General features: G+C 36.5%; 2 protein-coding genes across 4 annotated transcripts in view; both read right to left on the bottom strand.

Moving 5' to 3' along the window:
* Positions 1-13,600, bottom strand: part of atf2 (activating transcription factor 2) — a 29,683-nt gene extending 16,083 nt beyond the window's left edge. The window contains exons 1-8 of one of the 2 annotated variants that reach the window (XM_067409242.1): positions 13,552-13,600; positions 12,736-12,805; positions 12,535-12,631; positions 12,329-12,447; positions 10,912-11,037; positions 8,778-8,956; positions 7,187-7,301; positions 2,909-2,995 (exon numbers count right to left, since the gene is read on the bottom strand). In XM_067409242.1, the coding sequence (XP_067265343.1) occupies positions 2,909-2,995; positions 7,187-7,301; positions 8,778-8,956; positions 10,912-11,037; positions 12,329-12,447; positions 12,535-12,631; positions 12,736-12,783 (771 nt within the window). In that variant the 5' untranslated portion in view covers positions 12,784-12,805; positions 13,552-13,600. Of the gene's footprint in view, positions 1-2,908; positions 2,996-7,186; positions 7,302-8,777; positions 8,957-10,911; positions 11,038-12,328; positions 12,448-12,534; positions 12,632-12,735; positions 12,806-13,264; positions 13,443-13,551 lie in introns of those variants that run through there. The other variant, XM_067409243.1, reaches the window with a different exon arrangement.
* Positions 13,601-16,112: 2,512 nt separating this feature from the next.
* Positions 16,113-21,130, bottom strand: atp5mc3a (ATP synthase membrane subunit c locus 3a). 2 transcript variants are annotated; one of them, XM_067410054.1, is made up of 5 exons: positions 21,047-21,130; positions 20,782-20,852; positions 18,910-18,984; positions 17,835-18,025; positions 16,113-16,663 (listed from the first exon to the last, which is right to left on the bottom strand). In XM_067410054.1, exons 2-5 carry the CDS (start codon positions 20,818-20,820, stop codon positions 16,549-16,551), a joined length of 420 nt encoding a protein of 139 aa, XP_067266155.1. In that variant the 5' UTR covers positions 20,821-20,852; positions 21,047-21,130; the 3' UTR covers positions 16,113-16,548. The 2 variants fall into 2 exon arrangements, with proteins under 2 accessions (XP_067266155.1, XP_067266156.1); XM_067410055.1 differs by having other exon boundaries at positions 20,957-21,052.
* Positions 21,131-21,933: the final 803 nt, after the last annotated feature.

Below are 21,933 nucleotides of genomic sequence, written 5' to 3'. Positions count from 1 at the left end.
CTAAATAATTATTGGTTTGACTGATTACATATATATATATATAAACTCACTCACACATGATACATATGGATTATATACTTAGTTTGAATACTTGATTCTGATTGGCTGGAATGTGTGCATTAAAACAGTTTAATGCACAGGTAATTCCAGTGAGTTTAATATCTATATTGTAATTTTCCAGATTTTAAAATTAATATAATTAATTTATATATATATATATATATATATATATATTAAAAAAAAATGAAGCCTTTTTATCTAAAAATCTTAAAAAAAAAACATTTTAATAACCACGGAGGGACTTCTATGAACATTTTTTGAGCAATAACGTAGATAAATCATTATATTAAAATATGTGACCCTAAAATACATACACACAAAAGCAGAAAAGACTTCAGATTGACAGATACTGAGAAGTTACATATCTCCATAGATCCTTTTTTTTTTAATTCATTTTATTTTAACTGACTTGGTTTTTTAAAAACCCTTTGGAGGAAGCCATGATGTGGCCCGAAAGCAGTCAACCGCGAGAGTTAACAAACGCCCCCACAGCAGGTGAGGTGTGTAACCATGGCCACAGGGACGGAGGATGCATTAATTTTCATGAAAAAACAAGAGAAGAACATTATTTTAACAGCCATCCTCGGCAGACCAATCTATCTAGCAAATTAGTTTATAGAGCAATACCCTTCCCGAACTCCACGTTTCTACTTGAGTAGAAAGAAATTATTCACGTGGAACAAGTCACGCAAGGACTGAGAGAAAGACCGAAAGAGAGAGAGAGAGAGAGAGAGAGAGTAACAGAGGGACTGTGAACGATGTGTGCGGGGCCAGTCAGATTCATATTTCATATCTGCCATCGGAGCCCCATCAGAGCAGTAGCCCTCCATCTCGAGGGCTTTATTCAACCATCTGCTCCTTTATTACTTATCTTTATTTTGCAACTAATTAACAGCATAATCTTCTAAATTCAGCAAGTTAATTATCATTATTGTGGTCTTTGCAGCATCATCAGTCCTTGTAAAGTGCCGTGTCTGTGTGGCAGGGGAGCGGGCGAGCGAGCGAGCGAGCGAGAGATGAGGGGGTGTTTGCTTGACGAGGTGCTCATTAGATGTTTTCTGATGAGTTGAGGTTTTGTGCTTGTGTTTCCTGAGGTTATTTAGAGGGTGGTGCATATGTTATAAGGGTGTACGTGTATGTAGATGTGGTGTGTGTATGTGTGTTATGAATGTTTGGTCATGGTGCAGGTGTGTGTTTGGATGCACATAGACATAAGTAGGGCTTGACATTAACTTTTTTGCTCACAAGCCACTACATCTAGTGGTTTTCCAAAGTTACTAGCCACTCAGCATTTTCACTGGCCACAATCTTGACATCGATACCATGGGGAAAAACTGCCATATAGATATTTTAATATTATCTCATAATTTGTCAGCAGGTATATTAGGCTGCTGTCACTTTAAGACCTGATGCACGGATCCATTATACTGATGCACATACGTTACGGTTTACGTTCACTTAAAACTATTGACTGTTTTTACGTGAACACTCACCAAGACCAGCATTTTGACATTATTTTTTGTGTATTTGACTGTTTAAGTGCAACAAACAGCGAAAAATAACTCAATTTAGCACTGAGAGGCGGCTTTATGTATGCAAACTTTGGGTGTGAGCACAAAATCTGCAGGAATGAGTAAAATTATGGGCAATAAGTACAACCCTACGGCAAAATTCAAGCCCTGTAACACCAACAATATTCATCCGGAGCAAATGAAACTAGTGAGTGAGGGGAGACAGGTTTGTGTGTCAACTCGCTGTTGAGAGATGAGAGAGCTAGTATTGTGTATCTATTCTGGAGAAAATGAGTACTGGAAGCATTTCAGATATTTCATTATCGATATGTATCGAAAAACATATTTGAATCTGAAACATGTCTGAACAGTTAAAACCTGATTTGTGGGTTTCTGTGAATTTTGTAGCACCTACTGAGCGATAACATGGTTTAGGTTGACTAATTTATGGCCAAATGTTGATCTGTAGTTACTTATAATTTTATATTTCCCATATTTTAAAGACATTTTTTTTTTTTTTTTTGAAAAGTGCAGTCAACATACAATTTAAAAATTAACATTTATGTTCCAATTTCTCTTTAAAAGGTGCCACAGAACGTTTTTTCACAAGATGTAATATAAGTCTAAGGTGTCCCCTGAATGTGTCTGTGAAATTTCAGCTCAAAATAACCCATAGGTTTTTTATTCAGTTTTTTAACTGCCTCTTTTGGGGCATAATTAAATATGTGCCGATTCAGCGCGCGTCCCCTTTAAATGCTCGCGCTCCCCGCCACCAAGCTAACGAACAGTTAATGCTGGCTTGTGTAATGCCTTGAACATGGGCTGGCATATGCAAATATCGGGGCCGTACATATTAATGACCTCTACTGTTACGTAACAGTCGGTGTTATGTTTAGATTCACCTGTTCTTCGGAGGTCTATAAATGAGATTTATATAAGAAGGAGGAAACAATGGAGTTTGAGACTCACTGTATGTCATTTCATGTACTGAACTCTTGTTACTCAACTATGCCAAGATAAATTCAATTTTTAATTCTAGGGCACCTTTAAACGTGGGACTGGCTAAGCTCTAGATTTCGAAGTTCATGTCAACAACCACTACTTGAACAATCTCTGCTGTTCTGGTTGTGAAAAAATGCACAACCACACATAAACACACTCCAGACAGATGCCACCTTGTGCTTGTGCTCAAGAACTACAATTTGCAGGGTTGCAAAGCTCAGTGTTGTGGACTGTACATCCTCGGTCCCTCTGGGCTGAAGGAAAATCTGCCTACACTGAAACACTTGCAAATGAGGCACATGTGGATGCATATGTAAAAGAGAGGAGGAAATTACCATCTTGGCTTCTGATTGGACAGGCTGTGGGGAGGAGGGGCCAGGGATTCCAGGAACACTAGGCACTACGGTGACTGGTCTGACCAGCTGAAAACACACACAGACACATGTGAAAACTTAATGTGTGATCAGTCTCTGTTTCTCTCACACTAAAGTATAAGAAGCAAACATAACTGAAAAGGGTACAAAATACTGCCCACATTATCTCTAACACAGAGTGCTCAGCATATGTTCACATCTGTGGTTGAGCTGCTGCTGTGAGCAACAGAAATAACAAAACAGGAAAACAGATCATGCATTCTTTCAGATGGTAATACCTTGGAATTTTTATATTACCATAATCATAAAAACAATAAATAATATGGTACTGCACTTTAGGGAAAACCATTTGACTTGCTACCAAACATTGACTAGTAACTATTGCCATTTTAGAGCTGAATTGAATTCTGTTTGCATCATTGAATCATTATGTTCCTGTTTATCCCTGTAAAGTTGCTTTGAAACAATCTGTACTGTATATAGCAATAGAAATAAAGGAGACTTGACTTGTTAAAAAAAATAGGGTAAATATAATCATGGTACAAATCAAATAAAGAAACTAGCAAATAAATATTGATGACATTTTTATGTTTTTATATAAATGTTTTCATTTCAATTTCAATTGTGTCATCTTCCCATTAACTGCAATAGTGATCATTTAGAAACAGAAATACAGAAATATCTTTATCTTTGTTCAGATTAGCAGAGGTGTGAACAATAAGTGTTATAAGTAAGTGTTGAAATAAAAAGACTTGGAAAATATAAATGACTATACTTAAAATAAATGGACAAAAAAACTTTCTAACATTCTATTAGTTATCCTTGCTGAATGTAGAGAGAAAAAAAACATACAAACAAATCGTTGAATTGGTTGAATTAGTCAATGGTCTGAATCAGTCTGCACATCACTAAACTAGCTCAGATGAGTCTGCTTATCATGTTTGTAAATAAATGTTAAAGGGTTAGTTCACCCATCCAGCTAATTGGTGCATTACCGCCCCCTTCTGCTCCGGACAGTGACGCGATTAGGGCATCCGCGACATGCACACCTACACACCATTTTAAAAAATATAGCAATACCAAAATACAAACAATGTAGAATAGCTTGAATATAGCGTGCGTCTGTCTCCCTCAGACTATAAATGAAGCTCTGGCGCACCGGATAAAACGTCATCACTGTCCGGAGCAGAAGGGGGCGGTAATGCACCAATAAGCTGGATGTCAACCGCCGTTAAACAGGAAAGAAGAAGAAGCAGCGTCACTGTGGAGTGAAAGCGGATATACAACAGACCCGGAAGAGAAGACAATGCTGAATAAAGTTGTAGTTTTTGTTATTTTTGGACCAAAATGTATTTGATGCTTCAAAAACTTCTAACTAACCCACTGATGTCACATGGACTACTTTGATGATGTTTGTATTACCTTTCTGGACATGGACAGTATACTGTACCTACACTTTCAATGGAGGGACAGAAATCTCTCGGACTAAATCTAAAATATCTTAAACTGTGTTCAGAAGATGGACGGAGGTCTTACGGGTTTGGAACGACATGAGGGTGAGTCATTAATAACATAATTTTCATTTTTGGGTGAACTAACCCTTTAAAAATGCTGAAATGTAGTTAACAAAACAATTTTTATTTTATTATTTTTATTGGTTAATCTAAATAAAAACCTTAAACATAAATCCCAACATAAAAAGGGTCCCTGAGTCTTGAACTAAAACACAAATCCCATAGAAGACACTGTACTATGGCATAAGGGAAAACATTTTCTTTGTTTGTTTCTTTCCATTCCTTTCCTTTCCTTTCCTTCTGCTGAAAGCCTACGGGACATAATCATATGCTGCTCAGTGTTCCAGTCACACACACACACACACACACACACACACACACACACACACACACACAGTTTTAACTGCCCCAGACACGTGTGTATGAGTGATAATGTGTCTCAGCATAAATTACTGCACCCCTCACAGGCTGACGTCATGAAAGAGGTGCAGTGTCCTTCATTAGAGCCAGCATCCTCCAACACACACTTAAACACACTCAAAACACTGGAGCCATGTATAAAAGAGGTTACATGACTTTCCAGCACATTTTGTTTCTCCATGATGGATTTGTGGGACTGTTTACATCTGGTCAGAGTGCAGACAGCTTGTAGTAAAATGCGTCTCCTGTGACCACTTGTGATTTGAAAAGGAGGTTTTTTTTAAAGCTGAACACTCTTATTTTAGTCAAGCTTCTGTGACCTGCATGTGTGAGAGGATCATCTGAGATGGATGATATTAGCAGGTATAAATGGGGCTGTAGATCACACCTCTCCTCACAGGTGTGTAAGAGTGACAAATAGCGGTCAGGACACACTTATTACATGCATCTACTACATCATAGTTCTGCGGCACTCGAACACAAAGGAGATGACCTTAAAATGTCTAATTAGACAAATGAAATATTTCTGCCCATTACAGGCATTTTGGACTTGAAACAAAAACGTAGTTTCAAAACTTACGGATTTGCCTACTTAAAGTGCCCCTATTATTCTATTCTTATTTAGTTTTGAGGACTCCCACAACATGCATCCAATGTCAAAATACACTTTAATTTTCTCATAACATACACTGCACATTCACCTAATTTCTCAAAGAGTCTGAAAACGGTTCATTTGAAGATTCAAGTTTCTCTAAACCCCTCTTTTCCGAGAACCTGCTCTGCTCTGATTGGTCAGTCGGCCAAATCTGTTGTGATTGGTCGACTGCTTACAGCTCTTGTCAGAAATTAAACGGCCATTACCATATCTGAAGCTCCGGATCTTCCTCAGCACTTGATACACAGTGATACAAACAGTAACACTGGCTTCGGTATTACCGTATCATTTCCAGAGAAGACATATTATCGTAAAGACATATTATCGTACAAGATATCAAAGAGTTTACTGTATTATGAAAACACTGAAACTTTCAGAAATCTCAATTTCCTGAAACTTAGGTGGCAACATTAACATGCATCAAGCCTGGCTGTGTGTAGCACCTGCATCTCTGCAGAGCCTTCCGAAAAAACATTAGGAAAGATTGGCTGAAATGTGTTTTTAACAAAGCCTCAAAGATGATTTCAGTCTGATCTTTACAGCACTTCTTGTTGTTATCAGGGGTTGGTCATTATGTTAATGAGCTCATGTTTGTAAAGTCAAAACCATGACAACTTTTGAAAGACCAACTTTATAATGTCAAAACAGTTACAGAGGAACAGGTCGGGAAAAGACATCAAGTTGGGACTCAGAACGTATAGTGTTATTGCGCTATACAAATTCATCAAGAGAACTACAAATAGCTCAGTACATCTACCTGATCCGCAAGCTCGGAGAGAGTAAGCTGCCATCAAACTAATAAAATAATATCTCAGAAAGATCATCCACTTCACAATCTTTAGGGATGTCATGGTGAGGAAATTTTCACACGGTATATAAACTTGTGACAACAACGATATTGAACGCACACTCACTTTTACTTTCTCTTTCGAATTCGCAATCACGCATAGACTATATATATGTGTATAGGGAGTGGTGGTACTGACCGCACACTTTACAAGATATTTGTTATCTGTTGTGCACAAAATCCTCCGCCATCGTTCTGTCAATCATCTATTCTTACTCTCATCACGTGATCAGTGAAATCTGACTTCTGCTGCGACTCTGCAGCTCGTGCTGTATGGAGCAGAGCAGATGCTTTCAGTTTATAACTGTAGTGTCCGTTGCCCAAATGAACTAAATGTTTTTATTTTACAGCTGAACACTGTGTAACACTGATTACTGCAGCAAGCCTAACAGTCTTTTCTAATTCAATCATAGTATTGCTAAGCAGAAAAGTATATGCCGGAGCGAATCTCACAAAGCTATGCCTCCGGCACCCTGTCAATTTCTGAATGACCCATTTTTGTTACTTAGCTTTCGCAAATGTGAAACTTTTGTGTTTGTGTGGACTGCATGGGAAGGGAGCTATGAGTTGTGAATGTTAGGCTATATCTACATCAAAATCTTTCATTTCAAAAAAGCAAGGAAAACCCTGTTTACCACACTATGATCCCTTTAAAAACAATGGAACACATTGTTGTTTCATGGTCATCATTGATTTAATGAAGTAAAACAGGGGTGCCCAATCCAGATCCAACCCTGATCACCCCTGATGTAAAATGATTGTACATTAGCTTTTTAAGAGGAGTGTGTGTGTGGGACACTCACAGGAATGGCAGTGGGTATGTGAACACTGGAGCTGGCGATGGTGGCTGGAATGGCGACTGGCATGGTCTGACCGTTAGGCAGCTGCAGTAGAACCGGAAACGTGCCGGACACCGGACTGAAGACAGAGAGAGAGAGAGAGAGAGAGATGGAAACAAAATTCATATCAAACGTAACATTAACATAACTGTAATATAGAGTGTATACATAAGCTACAAAGACAAGCTACACAGCATCATGCTTTAAAGTCAACATGAAACAGCATTTGAATGGTATTTTACTGTACATAATGTAACATTTTTCTGAGTGAAACAGGATATTCAATGAGGGGGAATGCGATGGGACATAGTTTTAGATTTTTACTATTGTTGCTGCAACTATATATTAACATTAAACAGTATTAAATTACTTAAAATTTCTATACTACTATAAAATACATAAAAGACTATTGGCAAGATTTAATAAAAGGTTGCATTACCTACAACAGTAGAGCTGCATGATTCTGGATAAATTGAGAATCACGATTTTTTTGTTTAAAATAGAGATCACAAATGTTCCACGATTCTGAACAAACAACTAAAAAAAATAACATTAACAGTAACATAGTGCTTTTTGATATATACCATGTTATAACAGTAAGGTTCTGACAAAATGTTAATAACTGCAGCCTATTTAAAAAATATATATATATATATATAATTAATTTGACTTAGCCTTATTATTTTTTTAATCTGATTGAATGAATGATTCAATGACTCACTTAATGATATTTCACTTGTTTCATTACTAGATGAATAAGCATTTTTGAATGAATCTCGAATGAATGATTCAATGACAAAAATACATTTTTTAACAGTCACTTGTCGCCACCTACTGGTGTAACGACATAATCGATGCAATCTTTATTTGAAGTGTGTAGTTGAAAAGACTAGTTTGTGAAGCTGTTTCACATCTATATTTGACAATGGCTCGCTCTGGCTCAGCGGCAGCGCCAACAGAGATCTGAATGTTCGCTGTGATCGTACTTTTCTAATGTTTAATAGACACAGCCGAATCTCTGTCATTTAGGAATAAGATCGCATAGGCTTTCTAATCGCGATTGTGATCTTTTAACAATTAATCGTGCAGCTCTATACAACAGTAGCTAAAACAATGGCAACACAACTATTTGGCGGAGAAAGTTATTACATTTTAATTAAATATTACAAATACAGACTTTTTTTTTCCTTTGTGATGAATCGTGCACAAAAAGACCACAAAAGTGTATTACAGAAAATAGAGTCAAATGTTTTAGGTCCATGTTGACTTTAAGTGATAAGTACTGTACATAAAACACAACAGCAAGAATCGTCTGATCAATTGGTGCATGAAACGAAACAAAAGGCTCAAATAAAACCTGTCTGATGCTCGAGCACATATCAAATCTATGATGTGAAAGTAAAGGCACATGGATCACAAGCAACTGAAACTAAATCATAAATTCTCCAAATAAATGAGTGACCAAAATAAAACACCGAATGAGGCATAAAAGAAGAAAATGATGCCAAACTAGGAGAGAAGCAGAATAAATTAGTAACGTTGAGAAGTTACTTACACTATCGGTCTACTAGAGGATGGGACCTGGGTTATAACAGAGCTAGATGTTGGAGATGGGAGAGCTTGCTGAATAACAACACCAGCCTCAGAGCTGGCCAGTAGTACATTGGGGACTTGGAGGGAGGCAGGACGGACTATAGTGGATGGAGGCAGAGAGGTCGGCTGCAAAGAAACCTCCTGGAAACACCACACGAGAGCCAAGCTGCATCAAAACTACACTTCTGACTGTCCATCACTGGTCTGATACTGTTTCTGACTGAGCTAGTAGCCTTTACACCACAGGTAGCACATGCATGATTCATCTATGAATTAAAGAGAACACAATTCTTTGTGCCTTAGAGTTGTTGAATGACAGAGCATTTAGAGACAGCTGAAAAGAATCAAGAAAAAAATGACTGTATTGCGATATATACACTGCTGTTCAAAGGTTTGGTGTCTTTTTAATGCTTTTTAAAGAAGTCTCTCCTGCTCACCAAAGCTGCATTTATTAAATCAAAAATACAGTAAAACAGTAATAGTGTGAAAAATTATTACAATCTAAAATATTTTTTTTTCTATGTGAATATATTATTTCTAATTTATTCCTGTGATCAAAGCTGAATTTTCAGCATCATTACTCCAGTCTTCAGTGTCACATGATCCTTCAGAAATATGCTGATTTGATGCTCAAGAAATTTCTGATTATTATTAATGGCTATGTTTACATGCACCAATCTTCATCAATCTGATGAAATGAAGATTGCAGATCAGTTTACATGTACTCTAAACACTGTAATCTGATTCAAATATCCATTTATGTTTTTTATCTCTACATTAAGATTAAAACTTTTGCGCACATGCTCTGCGTGTGACGTCATAACCATGGACGTGACACCAACAGAGCTCATTGTTATTTTTGCCCTGTTGGCATTCACATTCATATATCATGTGCCCCAGAGACTTCTGAATACGATTAGATTCAAGCATTTACATGGTCATTTTTTGCTGTTGGATCGGATTAGAAAAGGAATAAGCCACCCCTTCCAATCCGATCGAAATTTAATTCGGACTGAGCTCAATCGGAACGATTAAGGTGTTTACATGAACGTTTTTCAATCCGACTGAGCTGTCAATCCGATTCAAATGGATTATTTGGGTCCATGTAAACGTAGCCAATGTTGTGTGGCCTGTGATACAATTTTTTGGGATTATTTGATGAACAGAAAGAACTGCATTTATTCAATTTATTGCATCTGTGCAGAATAAAAGCTTCTTTTATTCAGTGGCAAGGATGTTTCTTTTATTTAGATCTTCCAAAAAACTGACCCCAAACTTTTAAATGGAAGTGTAACAAGAAAAAGGTTACACTTTATTTTAAGTTGTCTGTGTTACAGTGTAATTATATACTTAAATACAGAGTGATAATAATTAACTAGATGTACTTACTATATATAGGGTTATGATTTTGATTAGGGTTAGTGGCATGTAATTACATATAATTTATAGTTATTACTACAGTAACTACATGTAACATGTAACAAGGACACCATAAATAAAGTGTTACCAAAATAAGCATCATCCTCTGCAGAGGTGTTACAAAACATATTCTCAGCATTTAGAGAGAGCTGAAGGGTAAAAATGTGCTCAAAGTGAGCGTTTCTTATTATAGATGATATAACTCCAATTTTAAAGTCAGAATCAGCATATTTTCTGATTTAGGAAGGAGGAAGTTCACACACTGTCCAACAAAGATTTTTTCATAAATGGTTCAACACTGAATTTTTTGTAGCACTATGAAGAAATGTATTTTCATCTAAAACCAAGGAGCTCCAGGACAAGCTAAATCAAGCCACAAACACCTTTCAGGGTAGAATGAGGGGAGAAGACGGCCACATGAATCTGGACCGCTAGCACAAAGGTTGTAGGTTCAATCCCAGGTAGGGGAAACCCAGGAACCAAGGATTATTGACAACACAATTCTGCACAATATGAGTCTAAGATCCTCCAGGGTGTCCTATTCTTGCAATTAGTTGCTTTGCATTGAAAAATGCCTACTAAATGACAAGCACTAAGTAAGAATCACCTAGAGTAAATCCTAGACTTTCCTGCAAGTGCTTATGTAGCTCTCTGTACGGAAGAGCCCTGTGTCTCACCTTGTCATCAGTGGTGGTAGACTCAGGGTGCGGAAGAGGACTGTCTCGGTGGGACACGACAGGTGTGTGCTCCTCTATCTTATTTCGAACAACAGGAGTCGCAAGGGGAGACAAGTCCAGAGGTAACTGCAGTAACCACACATACATCAAAGATTGATTATGCATTCAAGTCGCAAAATTCCACAGGAATTTAAATGGATTTTAAAATGCTAGATTAAATTACTTTCATAAGTTACATTTTGATGAAAGTTTACAAATGATGAATCACAAAAAAGTTTTGCTACAGTGCCTATGAAACCCACTTGCATCGACACTACTGTTCAAAAGTTTGGGGTCAGTAAGATTTTTAACATTTATTCAGCAAGGACACATTAATTTATAATGTCACAAAAGAATTCTATTCCAAATAAATGTTGTTCTTTTGAATTTTCTATTTATCAAAGAATGCATTATAAAATATATTGTAAAGTTACTTTAAATGTCACTGACCCCCTAGCTGGACGATTGTCACTGTTTTTAATTATTGCCCTTTTTTTTTATCATATTTTTTATTAATCATCATTAATTAGGTATCATTCAAAAGCCTAAAAACTCAGCATTCATCCTGTGAAAACTGTTTTGAAATTGGACATTGCATTACCATGGAAACGGCACTTTAAATCCTTTTAGCGGGCTCCTCCCCCTAGTTGGCGTTATGTTTCATACTACAAAATTTAATTTAACTACTTTATAGTCAAAACTTTTCTAATCTTGACAAAACACATATCGTCCTGAAAGGTCTGAATCTCAAGCTTCCGTATTTGGCATCTATTTTGTGATAGAAGTGATATTTGGACAAAATTTTAATACAATGCATCAAAAAAAATTCAATGGAATGTGGGTGACACCCGGTGGATATTTTTGGTAGAACGCTTAAACAAAATCTTCAATTTTTGTGATATCAACTTCAAATTTGGAACACAACTTGGTTAGACATATGACTTTGATTTTATATCAATTTTAGAGTAAAAAATATTTTGTAAAATATATATTTTATATAAAATATAATACATTTAGTACAGAACATTTAATTAACAGTAAATTTAAAATTCTATTCCTTTTTATACAACTATAAATTATCAACAATCTGCTGAGTGTCTTCTTTAAAACAAAACCAAACTTAGGTCGCTTTCTTGAATTGCATTGATTTAAGTTTGGATAATGCATTTTCACATCTATGCTCAAAAAGGGGGGTGGCAGTTAAGGGGTTAAATTGAGATATTTTTGCACAATACTATTTTTACTGTAGCAAAGCCTTGGTGAGTATAAAATACATATTTCAAAAACATGAAAAAAAATCGAATCGACCCCGAACTTTTAAATGACAGTGTATTTGCAAAATGATCACATGAATTGCAGATTAAACTGGCCTTTGTACCTTTTTGATGTCATCCTCCGTGGCCTTCTTAAAGTCATGCTCAAAGGGGCTGGTGAGCTCGTTAAACAGCCCGACCTCCTCGCAGTTCTTCAGGAAGCGCGTCGGTGTCGGTGTCTGGTCTGCAACAACAGCCAATAAAGCCGTAAACTCATGAAGAATAATAGTCTGCGCTTGTTTTCTTTTATTGTGATGATCAGGTGACTCACCAGCGATGATGACGCTCTCATTACGTGCTGGACCAAATCTCAGGGTCATCTCATGCTTGTGTTTATGCACCGCCAGGTGGTCTTCATTTGTGAATCTCTGTTGCAGACAGAAAAAGAAAACGGACAGCAAGCATTTAAAATAACTGCAGTGTTTATTTAAATATCTGTTAGCGCTTTAAGTGTGTAAAGATGATCACATGCCTGTCCGCATCCAGGAGCAGTGCAGAGGAACGGTTTATCATCACTCATATTCACAGCTTCAGTCTGCCACCTGATAACATGGAGGAAAAGAGTCAAATCAAACTTGCAACTTTTCATTTGGCAACAACAACATAATGATTTAAAGCCACACCTAAGAACAGAAACACATGATTTATACATCAATCAGCATTAATCCATAACCATGAGCAACAATGGAGTATTATTCTGCACTACTGTTGCTGAATTGTGTTGTGTCAAAGCAGGTTTGACAGGACACAGATGTTATAAGATTAAAAGTAGAAAGACAGGCATCATGCATCACTTAATGCTTAAATACTTAGCACTGGCATCTCTGTGTTTATTAAACCCATCAATCACTCACATGCAATAGTGAAATGGTCAGGCTGATGCTTAGTCAGATAACAGCACAACCTATTGTCACATTCTGCTTTAAGTTCTTCTAAATATCACTGTGTTTATATATTATCACAAAGCTAAACTCAAAGCGACCGTGTCTTTAACCACAAACCTGCGTTTCTTTAGTGTATCTCCAGGACTGTTACAAGACTAAAAACACATTGTTTACATCAGTCTCAGCAGGCTAATCAATGCTCAGCCTCATCTCTCATTCACTTCAATGGGACCTCAGCTAGCTGTTAGCATGCGTCGCCATATTAATAACAAAGGAAGCTGTGAATATGTCATAAAGCTGCGTTTTTATTGTGTCACATATTCAGACTATTCTAGCAGCCGAGCGAAAGACAGTTAAAAGGGCGTGTCTGTTTATAAATAGTGTGCATTGATGCGCTTACTCACCCGCAGGCTGAACCCTGAAGAGCCAAAGCCCACTTACACCACCTCTCGCGAGAATTATTTACAGTCTATGCCCAAAACACATATGCGCAGACTCTCGCGAGACCTAGGTACTACTTTCGCCCCAGAGCCAAGCCCTTTAAACTCATAGTTTAAACTCTAATCTCGCGATAGATGTGTGCTCTGCTGACCCCTTTAGAGCGAAAGCACATTGATACCTAATTCTTTGATCATCTAAATTGGAAAAATATATGGTCCATGTGATGCAAAAACTTGACGTTGAAGAAAAATTATTTATTCATTGCAATTAAATTATTATTTATTCACGCAAACTTTAATCGATAATGAAAATATTGAATAAAACCAAAAGGTAAAATAACAATCAGAAAGAAGTAATTAATAGTTAATATAAAAATGTTAGAGTATTGTAAAATCCAGAGTATTGTATTTAATAGATGAAGATCAGAATATACAGAAAGAAGGAACAATAATTAAGATATTTGCAGATAGGAGAGAAGAAGCAGAAGAAAAAGCCCCTCTATCAACGATTCAGCCCATTTTAAACCATAAGAATAGGGAAATTTAGAAAAGGTCAGATGAATTTACCCATTATGTCATAGACTGGTCAAATGTAAAAATAGATGAAAACAGGGCATTTCCTTTGAGGGGATTTTGCAAATCTTACATTATTACATGTCAGCTGAAATAATAACAGCCATATTTTGCACAATCGTGTCAACATGACCTGTCATATTGGAACACTTGAAGAATAATTGAATATAACAAGCATACATACTCTTAAAGATACCAGAAGAATAACCATAAAGGGCACAATAACAAGTAAATACTTGAAAATATGTTGAGAATTAATATATAAAGTAGGAGTACATAAATATATGAAATCAAAAGTAAAATTGATAAATCACAAGCCATAAATGATTGACATAAATATGAATAAAATGCATGAATATTGACCATTTTGGATCCACCACCATGCAACAAAGATTTTTCCTCACTAACAAAATGAAAGAAATAACTTTTAAATTACTCAATGTTTACCCACATTTTCTTAAGAAAAAACTTGGATCAGATTTTGACACTAAATGCTCCTTTTGTCAGAATGATACTGAAACACTTCTTCATTTGTTTTGGTCGTGCAACTATACTTTTCAGCTCTGGAAAGATTAGTTCTTTTATGTCGAATTATATCTTACAAGGTTTTTCAATTAATTCCAAGTCTGTTATTTTTGGTTTCTTTGCAGCGGATTCAAACTTTATAATAAACCTAATTCCCTTTCTATGTAGATTTTATATTCATAAATGTAAATTTTCAAATTGTAAGCCTATTTTTGTATTATACTTTCAAGAGATAAAACATTATTTGCACACAATGCACTCACTTAACACAAATGTACAATTTGCACGGCCTACAAACTCTTTACTGTATTTAATGTGTAATTTTTATTCATTTGTGTGATGCCCTCTTATTTCCTTTTCTTTTTTGTTATGGTCTTTTACTGCTTTGAATTATGGTACTGATTGTTATTGTTTTTTTGTATATTCTATTGGTGTTATTCTTAATTGTTGTTGTTATATTTTGAGTTTGTTGTTCCGTAAACTAAATGTTCAAATAAAGCATTATAAAAAAATAAAAAAAACATTGATACCTAATCTTGCGAGGGATTCTTTTATTTAAACCGATTTAAACTCATTTAAACCAGATTTAACACTTGTAACGTAATGCAAAATATTTATGCATACGTAAAAATAATTATTCAAGGTGCCATTAATTAATGTTAGCTAATGCATTAACAATGAGCGATACAGGTTTCATTATTAATCTGTTAACATTAGTTAATAAAAACACTTTTAATTGGTAATCAGGTCCATTAAATAATATTACTTATCTTTTGATCCTAATGTATTAGTAAATGTTAAAATTACTAAGATTAATAAATGCTTTGTGTTTTTCATTGTTAGTTCACGTTAACTAATGGAAACATCTTAAAGTATTACTGCAAAACCTTTCGTTTCACAGTAGTTCTCTTCACAAAGTTAAGCAGATGTTTAGTTTTATGTACTTCAACACAAAGTTGCAGAACTTGGTTGTTGGTAATTTATAATGTTCTTCACAAATGTCTTATGATTAAAAATGAAGACTTCAGATGCAAAAGCCTCTAAGTGCCATCTGAAATTTTCTTCTAAAATAAGCATTTTTATCAAGCTCATATATTTAGGTTCAGTAATGTCACTAATGGCAATTAATAGGTCATTTTCATTGCAATTAAAGTGAAATAACTAAATATAAACATACAACCTTGATAAAAATGCTCATTTTATAAGAACATTTCAGATGGCACTAAGAAGCTTTTGCAGCTTAAGTCTGCAAATGTGAGTAAAAACGACACCACAAAGTTACGGTAAACTGATCTAAATTTATTTAATGCAATTTACAAATGCAATTGAGGTTTTTAATTGGCTTTCAACCAACTGCTATAAATTTACAGTCATACTATCAACCAGCAGTTTAACCCCTGAAAACATCTGAGTGGACCCTTACAGTCTATACACACACACACACACAGACACACACACACACACACACACACACACACACACACACACACACACACACACACACACACACACACACACACACACACACACACACACACAGACACACACACAGACACACACACACACACACTTTCCCTATTCTGATGTACACAAAGTGCTATCAGGTTGTTTTTTCCATGGTGAAGTTCAGGTGGATGTTCCAGTAGCACCGATGGAGCTGTTGCCCTTCTCATTTAAATGGGCACAAACATGATTTGGGGGTTAAATAGTTAAACAATATTTAATTGTTACATGATTTCTTTTAACAGAGTGGACTTGATACTTGTTTTTCTCCCGCAGAGACCAACAGCAGACATTTTGGTAGCAACAGCAAAAATATGTAGTCATAACTGCGCTAATTGTGTTTACATATCTAGCAGATTTTTACATGGCGAACAGGATCAGGAAAGCAACCATCAAACAGAAGAGCCCCATGGCTTCAGACAGAGCAAAACCCAGGATGGCGTAAGAGAAGAGCTGCTGCTTTAGAGACGGGTTCCTGCAACAAACAACAACAACACAGCGCTTAACTAGAGATTACATGTGCAGACATTTGCAAACTTTGACAAGTTTTTTTTTTTTTTAAACTAGCTGGGTTTCCGTCCCCATGAGCTCAAGAGAACAAAATTGTCACTTCCTGAGAAATTGGCACAAAATATCTGTAATAAAAATTGAAGTCGTGGCCAACAGGGCAAAAACTGTGGCTCTTTTTTCCTCCATCATAAATAAGTTGTTTTCTTGTGTTCAGATGCTGGTGTTTGAGAGGGAATTAAACTTCTGAGAGGGAATTAAAACAAATCATTCTGATGACAGACTTTGACTCAGGCGTTTCTAAACCACCAAACCAACATTTAAGATGCGGCGATGGGATTGGCCCGCTGGTTAGTCCAGTTATCCAATCACGGCCTCTGCTGAGGCAAAGTCACTTGAGTTTTTTGTTGCCAAAAAAAGTTTTTTTTGTTTTTTTTTTTTTATCTGCCTCAGTTGAGCAGATAAGTTTATGCACATTTTTAGAATTTGTGCAGTTTTTATGCACCTGTTATGATGCAAAAATCCCAAAATGCAAATTAAAAATAGGTGGATGGAAACAGTGAAATGTAGAAAGACATTAACCAGAGGTAAAATTGTCAGGGTATGAAATATAATTCTAAACTGTGGGATTAGTAAGACTTGTTTTTAAAAAGAAATTAATACTTTTATTCAGTAAGGACATGATAACTTCATTCAAAGTGGCAACAAAAACTTCTAAATGATGCAGAAAAATTTCATTTCAAATAAATGCTGTTCATTTGAAAAAAAAAAAAAAAAAAAAAAAAAAAAGGATGACGGTTTCAACAAAAACATGAAGCAGCACAACAGTTTTCAGCATTGATAATCAGAAATGTTTCTTGATCATCAAATCAGCATATTAGAATGATTTCTGAAGATCATGTGACACTGAAGCCTGGAGTAATGATGCTGAAAATTCAGCTCTGATCACAGGAGAAAAACATATTTTGACTTAAAAACAACATTTATTTTTAAATGGTAATAATATTTCACATTACTGTTTTTACTATATTTTTGATCAAATAAAAAGGCAGATCAAATAAACGAAGCTGAAAAACATTTAAAAAAATAATCTTGCTAATCTTAAACTTCTGATCGGTAATGAATGAAACACATCTGACCTGGCATATCCGATGATAAGGCTACCGAACACTGTTCCGATTCCAGCACCGGATCCAGCCACTCCCACGGTGGCAGCTCCCGCTCCAATAAACTTAGCGGCGGTGTCAATGTCGCGGCTCACGGCGCTGGTCTGGAAGCTTCTGAGGGCCACCTGATTGAAGGGCGACTGAGGCAGGACAGCAGCACTGACCTACAAGTGCAAGACAGGACTTTTACTTGACCTCTACATGACCCAAGAGTGTTCAGTCTGCCACCTACTGTCCCTTAACAGTAACAGAGCTAAAGCATGGTGTCAGCTCCAATGTGACAAGCAATCACACTTCTGACCAGAAGGAATAATTACTAACTTTATGAGGAGCAGGAAAGTATGACAATTATTTTAAATACCATAAAGGGGTTAGTTCACCCAAAATAAACATTCTGTCTTCACTCATTCCAAACCCATGAGACTTTGGTTAATTTCTTAATGAAAGCTGAGAGGTTTTTATCCCTCCACTGAAAGTTCAGGAACTTAGAAGATCCAAAAAGGTCATAAAGGTGTCATAAAATGAACCAAGTGGTTTAATCCAAGTCTTGGTAACAGATATGATCACTTCATATGATGAGCAGATTTAATTTAGGCTTAACCAAGGACGCATACAGTGGATCAGAAGAGCTCTCCATCAACAAATCAAGTTGATAAGGTTATATTTTATCTTTTGTCTTATTCTGACTCTGACGCCTTGTACATCAACGTCATTTTATCTACAAAGAAAGACCTCCAAGACTGCAAATGAAGAGTAAAGGTCTTTGCACACCGAGTCCGAAATTTGCGTCCGAAATTTTCGCACGTTTAAAAATAAATACGACCTCACGTTGTGTCAGTCACATTTACACACTGCCTCCGAAACTTTCATCCGTCATTAAAAAATTCAGATCAGGTTTGATTTTCTGCGTTTTTCGCATCCGTAACAAGCATTTTGAGAGATGTTTTGACAATTCAGAGCCACCGTACAAGCGAACGCCAAAATCCCGAATGCAATCTGACAAGTTGATCCACGTCGTCTACAGCCAAAAGTCAGGATTGACAGTCACCTCAGGTTTGACCTCTGGTCTGGAGAGGACAGCAGCAGACACCGGCCTGTACAGGGACCTGGAGCCCGCACGCACCTAAAACACACAAAAAAACATGTACTCTTATTAGATTCGAATATAAGAAACAGTATTGAACAGTTTTCTGAAAGGAATGTATGCTGGGAAAAGCCAGTTTCAGAAGTTATGGCTCAAGGTTCTCCACAAGAAATGTGTGCATTCAACGCTGACTATTTTAAGGCACATTTATGATGATGATGATGATGCATTTATTAGGACTATTAAATGTATAGTTCACCCAAAAATGAAAACGGCAATTGGCTATTATCAACTGTTTGATTACCAACATTCTTCAAAACATCTTTTGTGTTCAACGTAAAGAAACTCATACAGGTTTGGAAGAACTTCAGGGTGAATAAATGATGACAATTTTCATTTTTGGGTGAACGATCCCTTTATCCCTCTAGAACAGATTTATTATAAGTGTATGCTGCAGAGATGCCAGTACCAATAAACTATTAGACTGGCCTGGTAACTTAAATGTTCTAAGTTCAGTCCCCGCAGGAGGCCATCCGTGAAGGATAAACATTGTGCCCTTGATAAAGACAACCTTAAAGGATTAGTTCACTTTGAAATAAACTTTTCCTGATAAATGTACTCACCCCCATGTCATCCAAGATGATCATGTCTTTCTTTCTTCAGTCGAAAAGAAATGAAGGTTTTTGATGAAAACATTCCAGGATTTTTCTCCTTATAGTGGACTTCAATGGCCTCCAAACGGTTGAAGGTCAAAAATACAGTTTCAGTGCAGCTTCAAAGAGCTTTAAACGATCCCAGATGAGAAATAAGGGAAACGATCGGCCATTTTTGAAAAAAAAAAAAAAATGTAAATGTATATGCTTTATATAACCAAATGATCGCCTTCCAAGTGCTTCCACCAAAACCACTTTCGTATTCTTCAAAAAGCTTACGCCGTATATCCTACGCCTTCCCTATTCTACTTACGGAAAAAATGGAACTGGCGCCGCGTTCGTTCCTAAAGTAGAATAGGGAAGGCGTAGGATATACGGCGTAAACTTTTTGAAGAATACAGAAGTGCGGTTTTGGTGGAAGCACTTGGAAACCGATCATTTGTTTATATAAAGCATATACTTTTACATTTTTTTCAAATATGACCTTTAGTTTTGCTAGATAAGTCCCTTATTTCTCGTCTGGTATAATTTAAAGCCCTTTGAAACTACATTGAAACTGTAATTTTGACCTTCAACCGTTTGGAGGCCACTGAAGTCCACTATAAGGAGAATAATCCTGGAATGTTTACATGAAAAACCTTAATTTCTTTTCGACTGAAGAAAGAAAGACATGAACATCTTGGATGACATGGGGGTGAGTAAATTATCAGGAAAAGTTTATTTCAAAGTGAACTAATCCTTTTAACCTGGGTTTACTCCAGGGGGACTGGCACTGAAACACTTTACTCCTGTTACTTTGAAGGAAATCAACAAATAAAAATGAACAAAACCCAACCAAAACTGACATCTTAATCTGCATGCAGTTAACATTACTACAAGAAATAACGTACCAGACTAGGTGGAATAACCGCTTTACACTAATACAGAAGCAGACCAGATTAATATCTTATGAACTTGACCTTAACTTTAGCGCTTTGCGAACTCAAAACTTTGACAATGAAGCAAAAGGTCAAAGGTAAACTATAACAGCGCGTGACGTTTTACGTTAACCCTTTAAAATGCGTCTATGAATGAATGAATTACTGACGTCAAGTTCAACCCGCAGGCCGAGCAGCGGCGCTTTCATTAAAAACAGGCAGTTAAACACAGTTAAACACGGTTCTGTGAGGGTAACAGCACTCACCATGGCGGGCGTGGAGACGAACTTTGCGCAGGTGAACATTTTGAAGTGTGATTTTGAGCGGTCCGGGACTTCTGCAAAGACAAAATATAAGGTCAGAGAAGATTTGAGTGAAGAGCTTTAGAAATACGGCTGTCGCGCGCAACAGATAAATCCTCTAACTCTATCCCAATCAAACCCGCAGCTGTGTGTCCACAGAGACAGAGGATGAAGTACGGATGAAGATTTATCTGTGTGAAATGAACGCTGTCGTCCCTGTTCCACTCACCGGAGGCAGAGGTCGAACCACTGGTTGAACTGCGGCTGCGCAGAGCTGACTCTGCGGAATGACCCGGATGTGAGTGTGACGTCAACGCAAGGTCGCTGGTTTCGAGCTTTATTGGAAAGAGTTCAGAGACAATTCACAATGCCACAGAAAAATAAACTTAATTACTTCGAGGTTATCATAAATACACCGATATAATATGGATGCATTAACTTTAATTGCATTTTGTTTAAAGATCGAAAGCAGCCTTAGAGCTTGTCATTCAGTGAATGATTGATTTATTTATTTTAAAAAATGCAGGCTACATAAATTTTGGAATGTAGAGGGTTAGTTCACCCAAAAATGAAAATAATGTCATTAATTACTCCACACCCGTAAGACCTTCGTTCATCTTCAGAACACAAATTAAAATATTTTTGTTGAAATCCGATGGCTCCGTGAGGCCTGCATAGCCAACAATGACATTTCCTCTCTCAAGATCCATTAATGTACTAAAAACATATTTAAATCAGTTCATGTGAGTACAGTGGTTCAATATTAATATTATAGAGTAACAAGAATATTTTTGGTGCATCAAAAAAACTAATGACTTATATAGTGATGGCCGATTTCAAAACACTGCTTCAGGAAGATTCAGAAAGTTATGAATCTTTTGTGTTGAATCATGATTCGGATCGCCAAAATCACGTGATTTCAGCCGTTGGCAGTTTGACACGAGATCCGAATCATGATTCGACACAAAAGATTCATAACGCTCCGAAGGTTCCTGAAGCAGTGTTTTGAAATCGGCCATCACTATATAAGTCATTATTTTGTTTTTTAGGCGCACCAAAAATATTCTCGTCGCTTTATAATATTAATCTTGAACCACTGCACTCACATGAACTGAT

The sequence above is a fragment of the Chanodichthys erythropterus genome, chromosome 14, assembly GCF_024489055.1.
Source record: "Chanodichthys erythropterus isolate Z2021 chromosome 14, ASM2448905v1, whole genome shotgun sequence".
In the NCBI taxonomy this organism is placed as follows: domain Eukaryota; kingdom Metazoa; phylum Chordata; class Actinopteri; order Cypriniformes; family Xenocyprididae; genus Chanodichthys; species Chanodichthys erythropterus.
The sequence above is the reverse complement of the archived record's forward strand: the minus strand, read 5'-3'. Positions and strand labels throughout refer to the sequence as shown.